We start from the raw sequence: 12,226 nt of genomic DNA on the forward strand, positions 1-12,226 counted from the left end.
TTCTATGAATTGCTCTTGAAGAATAACTTCTGAAGGTATATTAAGATACTTCTGAAGGTAGAATTAAGATATCTTTATTCTACATTAAAATTAATATGCAGCAAGTTATAGGCATCCTGACTTGCTTCAAACTAAGCAGTTGTCTTTATCAGCATCATGCTCTCGATATGACAGTTTCCTCATCGCCTAGAGAAATAAATAACGTCTGTCCTAACTTCTATTACAGAATTATTTTGTGACCAAATACAAGTTCTGAAAAGACAAAAACGCTTTAGAAAAGTAAAGCATTTTAAAATTATTATTTAGCACAAGGAAAAAGTGATTTATTGGATATAATTCAAATGTACCCTGCTCTAGCTTCAATTTTCTTGGTTTCAGCAAAATTTGTAGGTAGGCAGATAACACTGATAGGTAAATCTGAGTGTTTCTCATACTCAGTGTGCTTTTCAGTAAGTTAATATAGTTTTTTTTTTTAAAAAAAAAAAGGAAAGAAAGACATAAGGCACCATTAAGAAAAAAAAATCTGACCTAACAAATATGACTAGTATTTAACATCCATTTTTTCTTGCATCGTTGGGAGAAAAAAAATTTCAAACAAATACAAAAAATAAAATAATAATCTTGGCTAAGAGTAAGAGGATTTTTATAAAAATAAAATGTGGTAAGTGTAGGAAAATTCTGTTTTCAAACCTGCGGGGGAGATAAAACAGACTCGAGGCTCCCTTTGTAACTTGTTTTAAGTGTACATAAATGCATTTTCTTGTAAGAAGTAAAGAGTTATGGTAAAGTATAAAATTCAATAATGAAGCCAAATACAAAACTTCTTTTTCTCTTCTTTCACTTGTGACTCAGAGTGAAACATTAGTTGCTTTACCTTGTTTCTCATCATATTATGACAAGGATAGAGAGTCCCACCTTATCTTTAAACTTAGCATTATGCAAACCACAAGAAATGTAAAAAGTGAACTTCTCACTCCATTTCTTCTAATGTACTGGATGAGTTCTCACAAGTTGCCAAGCACTTCGTCATTACTTGAACTGAAATGTCCTACACTCTTACTTAGATTAATTCTATTGTACAACATTTAAAAAGTAATTAACATGCACTGGTGTTTACTATGTGTCAGGCATTGTGCTACATGTTTGATAGTCATTTTTGATGCTCAGAAAAACAACAATGCAACCCCCATTTTACTGATGAAGTAATAGTAGTTCAAAGAAGTTTACTGATGAGCATGAACCAGGGCCAGTATATGAACTCAGGTGAGCCTGATTCTAAGGTCCATCCTAGACAACCATAAACATGGGAAATGTAAATTACAACTGATCAAAGTGATGAGGTCAAAGCTGGAAAAATTTGGAACAATACATAAAAGACATGTGAGTCTTCCATATAACAATAACCACATGATACCCATATAATCTCACAGGTACATTCAATTAAAGGAATCCCTACCATTACTGGAAAAATGATAGCAGCCACCGTTGACTTGAGGATCCAAAGCAGGGCCAGACACAACACCTGCAGGAAAGTGAACAGGTGGACTCTGCGCAGGGGAACATGACGCAGGTAGATAAAGTCAGGCTGATGCTTCAGAGGCATCAGAAGCAGCTTCAGACGATCCATGAACTGGGGAGGAAAGAAGAAGGGAGTCCAAATGTATTACTGCATTACATTTCCACTATGCCTAACTAATCATTACTGATTTATATTCTATAATTTAGGCAAGCAACGTCCTTTTCAGAGGACAAAGGAATGCAGAAATTTAGTCAAGCACACTAAAGCACAAGTCTTCAAATCTTTGTCATTATATTGTGGGAATGTTATGTAGATGTGTAAGAAAAAGTGGCCACTAAATAATAAAGTCACAAAGCAAAACATAAATTCTAGGAGCTCATCTCCTAATTTCTATTTTTACTCTTTGAGTCTCAGGAAAGAGGATCTTTTGCCTATTTTAGTAATAATATGCTGAAGGAAGCCATCTAACTCATGTATCTTACTCTGCCTCAGTTGTCTTATCTCAAAAAAGAGGAGATAATACTATGCATCATATATTAACACATTTCAGGAATGTTTTAAGGATATAAAGGAAGTATTCAACTTAAAAATGGGAATACATTATGTTTTCATAAATTCCATATTATTTATCTGAGCAGCATACCTTGACTAATACACTCAGCAATCTATCACCATTTCTTTTCAGAGAAAAGCTATATGAATACTACAGTGAGTTTCAGGGTCAACATCTGAACCTAAGAGAGGCTATCGTATGGTCATGTATAAACAGCTATTGAAATAACTACTGAGCATCTGTGTGCCAGGTGCTGTGCTTCAAAGAATAACTGCCGAATTGACCTTGCCAGTGACAAACGGGAAGATATTCAAGAACCTATCACAGGATATTTCAATGAAAGATGCTCAGTAAATAGCTATTGAATTGAATAATCATGCAATATGAACTCTGAAATAATATCTCTATTTTCTTTCTGGAGGGAAAGAAGTGCAAAAGTAAATTAGACCATCGCAATCTTCTCTAGTGATTTCTTACTTAAAGGGTTTTCTTTTTCCCTCTAGAATTATTTTTGACTGGTGGGGACCTTCTCATTTATAAAGTTTGGGTTACAAAATTTCTTTACAAATTACAAAATTTGCTAAATCAAATCTCACCAAAAAGGTCTAAACAAGGGAAAATCGAGAAAGAAAAAGAAAAGCCATTAGAGGCAACAGCATTGCAGAATTTAAGAAACCTACTAGCTAGACCCTGGCTGTTTCTCCCCATCATTACTATGTGGTTGATTTTTTCTTCTTTTTAATTAAATAAACATGCACTGAGTTTCAAACAATAAAGCCCCTAAAACACATAGAATTAAACTTCTGATCTAGACCGGGTCATCAAAGACAAACAAAAATAAGAACTATTCGTCTGCGGGCCATTTCTGTTTCATATTTTTCCATTTTGGAAAATAAAGAATATTTACAATGGCAGGTAAAAATACGATATTTTTACAAATTTATACTTCTCAAAAGTCTCATGAGCACAAATAAACTCACATTCATCTAGTCCAGTCTATGAAGAACCACCTTGTATTTGTAACAAATATCCAAAAGATGATGAACTCTACTCAGCAGACCTAAACAGAGAAAAGTAAAGTAGCCTTTTCTCTCTTTGATGGTCTGGCCGCTTGCCCAGTTCTATCTGACTTTAAAACCAAATTAATCTGAACTTGATAAGCAAAAGCAAAGACTATTTTGAAGGGGTTCAAATAAATTCTTAGGATGTTCACAGGACACGCAGTCTCTTCCCATTAAAATGTTACTAAGTGCTAAATAAAGCTACAGTTAACAAGGTGCCAGAAAACAGCATAAGTACTTCCAGTTTCCTGGTGCCAATTAAATTAAAACCCAACTGAAAGACAAAGTCCCTTACAAAGTTTTCCCTAATGATTTTTTTTTTTTTTTAAAGAGACAGGTTCTCACTATGTTGTTGAGGCTGGACTAAAACTCAGGTTCAAGTGAACCTTTCACCCCAGCCTCCCAACTAGCTGAGACTAAAAGTGTGCACCACCGTGCCCAGCTGATAATGATTTTATTAAAAGTGTGTCAGTTTTCCCAAAGTTACGAATAGCTAAAGTTTTCAACAAAAGCAATACATCAACCACACTAACTTTATTCTTTGGTTGGTAAAAACCTTTTGATTATTGATCATAGCCATGTGAAAAGCAAATCAATACCCTGTTCTTAGTATACAGTTAAGGCAAATGGATAAATACTATCTTGAAGACACACAGAAAGGGTTAGGTATCCTTCCTGAGACAGTAAACAGGAGATAAAGATGGGTAAGGGGGAGGAAAAGAAAGATTATAGCCTCTCGCTTTCTTGGTTAAATGACTTTTAACAGCCTATTTCAACAATGGGTATGTATGGTAACATTTGCTAATACTGGCTAACTTGTCGATTAAACCAGAAATGAAAAGCAGGTGAATGGTGAAGTAGAAAATAAATGCATTTTACAAACTCAGCAGTTAATAAGGATTAGCACTTTTCTTCAAAGATCTGTTACTGGACTATTCTTATTACTAGAAAAACACTACTGTACTTACATTGCTGTTCAAAAACTTACCTGCACACCATTAAGGGATGCTACTCCCATATACAGGAACACACCATAGAGTACAGGCATGGGTATAAACTAGAAAGAAAAAAAATTGGATAAAAGTTAAAAACGATAATAAGAAAAAAGAGGAATGAAGAGGAATCATTTAAATGAAGACTAAATCTAAAACTAAAATATAGGATAGAATAACATAGTGACCTCTAACTAGTATGCTTTACTAGTCAATTGATGAACTTCTAAACTCTTTGTAAGAGAAATAAATGAAGAAGGGTAAAAAGGACTTTCAATTTTCATTGGATGCTTGTTTTTTTAGTGAGCATGCATGACCTTACTAGTAACTTTTTTTAATTAATGGAGGAAAAGTTCTGTTTCCCTTTTCCCTGAAAAGGAATGACTATGTAAACCAGGAGCTTATATGGACTGTGAGGTAGACAGAAATAGAGGTATTAAGAGATGGTTGCCTCATTCTTGAGACCAAGTTCCTTTCAATATAGTTTGTTGATTTTTGTCCTTAATAATTTTTGCCATATCATCTATCAGCTTGGTATATATATGCCTCTTTCAATAAAATAAACATCAAAAGACTGTCCCCTCACTTCCTGCGAATATTATGAGAACTAACTAAAAAGAGCACTGCTTGAAAGGACCCTGGAGCACCTGGAAGCAATTAATTACACACATGGATTAATACACATCTTTTAAAACTGAATTAATACCTTTTCATGCATTAACTAGCAAAAATATTTTATATTAATACAAAGTGTTTTAACACGAAGTGATGACTGTAAACTGTACCTATTCCTAGACCTTTGAAATGTCCCTAGTACTGAGGAAACTAAGCAAATCAAGGATGATTCTGTTTCTGGGAAGTCTCCTGTTTGAAAAACAAAAGGTTCTCAACCTTAGAATTTGAAAAGAAGTTCAAGTAATTTCAGGATTTTTCAAAGCTAAAATACTAAAACCGCAAGTCAATTAAGGCCAATCTTACCAAATCCACATAAAGGAGGCTGTTGTAACCAGAAAACATAGTATGGCTTTAGAGTAATTTTAAAAATACTGCACGTACTAAGCACAATTTCTATCAGCCTCTCCTTGTGATTGTCTAAAGTAGTTCCGTATCTGAGACTCTTCGGCCACTATTCGAGAATGAGTAAATTCTAAAACGTGTAACAAATATTTCCAATTTTTGTTGGTTAGCCATAGGGATGCTTAAATTTATGTGAAATAAATATATATATATATATACACACACACACACACACACATAAAATCAAATGCTTCTTCAAAAAAAGACTAACAATTCTAATGTAGCTAATTTTGCTCTTGATGTCAGAAAAAAATCAAAGTGACATAGAACGTTGATGGGGGTAGGAGGGATGATGTTCCTGCTGGGGAAGCTGTAATACCTAACAGTCACCACAAAGAGGTGAACACATCACACTCAAGCCGCTTTTATTTCTGACACATGCCTTCATTTCTTTTGCAATGTGCATGTTTCTATTCCTTGTGATTCTTGTGTATAAATGTACCATAAAGTAAAAAAATAAAACTAAGAGAAGGATCATTTCATAGCTTTGATTCATTTTTTAAACATCTTCCATTTTTCTTGTCCTTTCATTTGTAATTTGGTGGGTAGTGGGGGTGGGGCCGCTGGAAGGAAAGAAAAGTAAGAAGGGAAAAGAGAAGTATAGTTCAACCATAGAAAACTAGTTAGAATTCCTGTAGTAGTTACTTTTTAATCTGGGTAAAGCATGTGTCTAGCTTGAAAGAAAGCTACCACAAAGGGACCATCCCTGGCCTCATCCCCACCCCTCAGCTAGGCTTAGCTAAATGTTTTTTCTAATGTGGTTCTAATGTCAAAGTGAAGGACACTTTTGCCTTGGTGCTTAGGTCCATTCTCTGTGAATTTATGATTACAGATATCACCAAATCTACAACAAAATAAAATCAGAAGGTGTCAGTAACACAGAATGGCATGGGTTGTGGGTAGAAAAATAGCTTTAGATATGAAGATGTTTTTTAAACAGTTATTCTTTGTCGAAAAGGAAATAATACATATAAAGAAGGCTATTAAGTTGATTTTGGGCCAATTTCAAAGTCATAAAAATATATCTTTTGAAATTTGCCATTTTCCTTATGATAATGCAACACCTCATTAAAAATCTTCCAGTATGGGAACTTTGATGAAACTTGACAGAATTATTGGGTTAGAGGATACTTTTTATTGGATTTAGTTCATGAGTCACAGGAGGTCAGTTTTTAAAAATTCATCACAAAATAATCATTTCTTGTAATAGAAATTTCTCAAAGGAGGAAAGAGAAGATGCATTTTAAGAAGATGGAACTCCATCTTAAGTTAAACCAGTATAATTTACATAATAATAATAGGTAGATATTTTTACAAAGCAAGACAGGAATAATTAAAACATAAACAGCACAAAGCATACCAGGCTTACAGGCATATCAAGAATTGCCAAATGATAAAATTATGCAAAGGAAATTTTATAGATAACCAATCATACCCAGAAAGCACAAAAGTAAATTATAAATAAGATTACCATACATGAAATCAAGTATTGCTCCTACAAGCCGATGGAATAATTGAGATAAAATCAAAATAGCAGATAACATATTCAGACCATGTCACCAAATTTTTCAAATTCTGGTGAACACAGTTCTACTCTTTCTCACTTATACCTCCCTTTGATGTGCTGATAGTATTTGAATATTCCCAGAAGAGTCAACGAGAAAGGGTAAATTTTAAAATAAGGGTAGAGAGTAGTTATGCAACCAGAATTAGGTAGGACAGTGAGATTTTCTAGCAGAGTAATGGTCACTGTGTGTGTGTGTGTGCGCGCGTGTGTGTGTGTGTGCGCGCACACATGTGAATGTACAACCCAGAATGAGATCCTGATTAAGAGCATGGGCACACAAGTCAGACAGGCCTACTTTCAAATTCTGGCCCTACCACTTCTGTAACATTAAGAAAATTATTAACTTTTCTTATCCTCAGTATTCTCACTCAAAGAGGGTATGATAAAGACTATATCACATAAAATATGTAGTCCAGGGCCTGGTTCTGAATAGATGATAAATGATAAAGGGGTTATTAATGTCATAATCGTCACGAGGACCTGACTGGCAAGTTGAGAAGCCTGCAATTGCCCAGCAGAACTCTCTTTGGTCCTCAGTGGTCAGGGTGGAAAATGGCAGGAGTACAGACCAAAAAAATGGTTGCAAAGGTCAGACTCAAAGCCCTGGTTTTATTTAAGTTCTATTACATTGCCCTTTCAGCAATGACAATTATATTCAGAAACATGTTATTCAAATAATATCCTAATTCCCTTAAATCTTGACAATCTAAGCTGATAAGGAAGTACTGACTTGCAATCTGGTTTCTAGTCATTGAAGAAACTGGAATGAGGTATGATGAGGAGTTTGTGAAAAAGCTGTATTTATCTGCACATGAGAGGATTAGAAGTTGGATCAAAGAAGCTGGAGAAGATCATCTCATGGAAAATGAAAGTGAATGAGTTCTTTGAGAGCAAGTACTATGTTTTCTTTTAAATGGTTGTAAACCCTGAGGGTTATGAGATTGGCTTTCATGTCAGAACTGCCTGAATTCACATTTTCACTCTATTATTTACGAACTTTGTGACCTGGTAAGTCATTAATAAATTTTCTTATCTGTAAAATAGAGACAATTTTTTTGTAGGTGTCATTCATTGAAGGACTAAATTTTAAAAATCTGTGCTGAGCCCTTAATCAAATGCCAAGCTCAATAAATGGCAGCTACTATTATCATCATCATCATCACCATCACCATCATCTCCACCATTTTGCTTTATTTCCCTGGCACTGAACAAACAGACATATTGTGGCATATTGTAGAAGCTCAACAAACATTTTCCAAATACAAATTAAATGCTCTCCTGATTTTAGAACACTAAACAAATATTAAAGATAAATTTGACTACTCCTAATTAACTTGAAATAAACTATTTCAAGCAAGGGCAACAAAAGTAGCAGTGAACTTCACTTGATTCTTATTTCTTCAGACTTGCCAGAAAAATGGGAAAAGTAAGCGCAAGGAAGTGCCTTTCATCTTTTTGATGCTCTTTAGCCTCCTCTGGTTTCCCCATACAGAATATTCACTTACCAGGCAATATTTCTGTTGCAGAAACACAGAACTAAGCTGTTTAACCAGCTATGGACGCCAGTTATTCTTGCTTCCCAACAGTTCAGTACCAAATCAGCTGTTACATTCAGTGCTTTGAGGCATGTATGACTGTTGCTGGCTAGGGTCAATGGGGTATCCTCGTGAACCTAAAATTGTAATTCCTTACATTCTTCTACATAAAAGAGCTCGGCAAAGAGATCAAAATAAAAAATGAAAAACTTCATGTTCAAAGTAAGCTTGCATAAACAGGCAGGGGAAACAACTTGCTACACTGCTTAATGCATGAAAGAAAATTACTAGGATCATCTGAGACCATCAAACTTGTGAGGGAGGTATGGAGTTTGCAGAAATGGTGTTGAGCCATTTCATTTTAAAAAGTAAAAGTAACACATTTCTCTTTTCCCATTCATTTGATCTGCCTTTTCAAAGACAGACTCTTAAGTAAAATTATTCTCTTAAGTTGTCCTCTAGTTCTCTTAAAAAACACATAGTCACAAAGGGGAGGAAGAAAGGTTCCCTACTCCAGCATAACCCCTGACACCACTTTCTGTGTGAATTCTACGGTTAATTGTTAATCTTGACTCTTACTTAGTCATAACTTAGGTTTTAGTTAAACTGTACCCTCAATATCTGCTTCTTCCTGTATTGACTTTTCAAATGAGCTAACAAGGGATTTGTGATAAACGCACATAACTTACCAAACCTCAATGGTACATGATCTGAAAGTAGCTGACTTTATCAGGAGTTGTGATTCCAGAAGGAATAGCCTAACTTACTGAAGTAAGGAATCACAACTGGGAATCCTTATTTTATTCTTGTTGTTTTTAAGTATAGGTTTTGTACAGTATGCTATAAACTATGTTGCCAAAACAATTTCATTTCCCACCTTTTGGGGAAAACCTTGCTTAACAAAAACGTTTGCTGGACTGCATTTTTCATTTATTCTTACAATGTCTCTTTGGGTTAACGCAAAATTGCCAGGTGGAAATAGTCACAATCATGGACACTAGCAGCTGAATGAGGGTGAGCCCAGGTATGGGTTAATTAAGGAAGGTTAAAGGAAAAGAAAGCTCCTGCTCACTGATCTTTTACAGCTCTCTGCCTTGCCTTCTTTCTCTGCATTCTAATCTGTTTCTGTAAATACTAAGGCACTTTGCCTATCAGGGGTGAAAAGAATCATTGTAAAGAACAAAAGAACTTTCAGCTTTAACTCCTCTGCAGCCATATTTGGGTGCAGGGTGAGAAAATGGTTAGGAAGAGGCGTTGTTGAAAATGTAAGTCTTGCATCTCTCCTAAAAATAGTAATTTTACAGTATCTGTTCTCTGTGTCCTCTTGGAATCATCCATGATTACTCAACTGTCAGATTCTCTAGGAATAAAGCCAATCTGCTATAACGTATACACACAAAAGGAACTTTTAAACACATCTGACTTTTTTGAATTACGATTTTATACTGTATTAATGAAAAGAAATACTATAAAAATAAAAGAAAAATGGGGGACGTGATGAGTAAATTAGAACTGATGAAAAGATTTCTGCCCATTTCTCCCTCACCAGTGACTGAGCACAAAGAGAGCTCATAAAAGAAACTCTGCAGCTGCTCGAAGTGAGCCCACCTTCAATGAACCCACAGGGAAAATTCATTTCTAGGAGAGCCTCTCACAACATGGGTTCATAATTGTCTGCAATGAACTCTCTAAAAATGATCTCACTAGATGAGGTTCCATTGCTTAAAAGGTAACGCTGTCATTAGGCTTTCCACCAGCTGATGTGCTGGTGCCTATAGGATAACGGAGGAACATAAAGCATTTGGCAGCAGATTCGATGCTGTGAAAGTCACCACACCTTCACACCTATCCCATAACTTGCTTTGCACTGGCAAAGGTGACAAAAGGTTTCCCTCTGTCCCTGCAGAACATAAGCTCTGTACTCTTTTAAGGCCCTCTGTACCTAGTCAGAAACAACTTTTCTGAGGTTATTTTTAATCTTAACGTCTTGTGTAAGATGAGATACATATTCCTCATGAATCCAGTCAGAAATTAATTAAACCAGTTAATTGACATTGTGGAAACCAAGGAAAAAAGATGAATAATTACATATTTTAACTGTTTAACAAGTATTTTGTGCACACAGTCAAAACCCCCTGAAGGCCATCTTAGTCTTATTTATAGGTCAAAGATATTACAGTTCCACTTCCCTCAACTTCATCTGATTGGCAACGGACATAAAATTTGCTAATTTTAGAGAAACAGAGGGCTTTTGCTTTTCACTTTTTGTACTTCTATATTGTTTGAATTCTTCAGAAGATTGTACTGCTCCACTACTTATGTAATTAAATGAACATTTTAAAAGTCTTTAAAATTAAAATTGTTTAAAAATAAACATTTTAAGAGAAAATTGGTTAGGATATCATTAGCAGTGGTTATTTATAGCTGTTAGGTCCACGGGTGACTTTCATGCTTTGTACTGTGGTACAAAGCATAAGATACAAATTATCAATAATTCACAAGCATGTTTATATGATTGAAAAAAATAAAATGTTTGCATCACAGAAGAAAACTGGAAGCTTCATGAAGAGGTATACACTAACTTTCATTAGTTTTTTTTCCTACTTCTTAATAGGTTTTCACATACAGTTTCCATTTATCTATCTAGGCAGATATCCAACCCATTAATAAACCTATATATTGACTCCTAATTTTCTAAACAAGCTATATCATAGAATTTTTCTTCTTCAAAAGTTCATTTCTAAAGCTTTCTAATTATGAGTCAGTAATTTTACTCTGATTCACCTTTGTGAATTATGAGGTCATCTGATTCAAATAAAATAGAAACAAAGTAATAATTAACAATAGTCGAAAAATTTCAAAATGGTCATCCTGCATCACTCATGTTATTTAGGAGTCTAATGAGGGAAGAGGGACAAGATTTGGATACAAGCAAATGGAAGGTGATAGAAGAAAGAATGTATAAAAGATAAGGAGAATAAAAAATATCTGTGTGGAGGAGGGGGAGAAGATCAGTCTAATTCAATTGCATGAAACTGTTTTCACAGATCAGAAAGTTTGGATATTGTTAATTTAATACAGTTCAATCAAGTAACTGCAAAACTAAGGATAAGGGAGGGGATGAAAGACTGAGAAGGAAATCAAGACAAAAGGTATTTAAAGCCCTCTTTCTACTTGACCCCTGCTTCAGTGTGTTACAGAACTGATGAGAATCTTGCAAGTATCTCATAAGGAATTTCACTCTTCACATGTCCAATTATATGTCAGTGTTCTGAGAAGAAGGAAGAGATGAATGTTTCACATATTTACCTTCAAGATGGGAGCCATAAAGACTGACAGACCAGTCAGAATAAACACAAGGGTTCCAGTGACTCTTTGTTCCCTGAAACCAAATCAAAAGATTACCAATCTACCTCTTGTCTTCATAAACATGCGCTTGTCTTTTCACCTTCAAAAAAAAACAACTACACATTGACAAAATCAGTGTTTGGCTAAAGCAACAAAGGTGTTGGTATCATGTAATTAGTACCTCAAGGATGGTGTATAAACTCAACATAACTATTAAAAAAAATCTTAAAGTGATTGCAATATGTGATTTGAATTCATGAAGAAAGAAGTAATCCTGTTAAATCTTTTGCTCCTTTTAGAATCAAGAAAGAAAAATCACTTGCTCTTGGTCCATCAGTTACTGGCCTCTTTGAAGACCTTATTTTTTAAAGCAATTTATCCTCTTGTGTAATTACCCTTACACCTTCTTTCATAGGAGACAGATATTACATTGTCCCATATTCTAATTAACAAACAGCTCAAGGAAATTTCATTAGCACAATAAATCACATCAGTCTAATTTCCAAATCTACAACAACAAAAGTACTTTTCAACAAATATAATTCCCATCCTGCACCCCCTCCCCCACCCCCCA

At 34.8% G+C, this 12,226-nt stretch overlaps 1 protein-coding gene across 4 annotated transcripts in view; it reads right to left on the reverse strand.

Moving 5' to 3' along the window:
* SLC4A4 (solute carrier family 4 member 4) overlaps positions 1–12,226 on the reverse strand; it is a 430,044-nt gene that overhangs the window by 16,812 nt on the left and 401,006 nt on the right. For all 4 annotated transcript variants that reach the window (XM_078003501.1, XM_078003500.1, XM_015138561.3 and 1 more), the window contains 3 exons: positions 11,614–11,686; positions 4,122–4,190; positions 1,457–1,630 (listed from right to left, as the gene is read on the reverse strand). In XM_078003501.1, the coding sequence (XP_077859627.1) occupies positions 1,457–1,630; positions 4,122–4,190; positions 11,614–11,686 (316 nt within the window). The remainder of the gene's footprint in view (positions 1–1,456; positions 1,631–4,121; positions 4,191–11,613; positions 11,687–12,226) is intronic.

This window comes from Macaca mulatta, chromosome 5 (assembly GCF_049350105.2).
Source record: "Macaca mulatta isolate MMU2019108-1 chromosome 5, T2T-MMU8v2.0, whole genome shotgun sequence".
In the NCBI taxonomy this organism is placed as follows: Eukaryota; Metazoa; Chordata; class Mammalia; order Primates; family Cercopithecidae; genus Macaca; species Macaca mulatta.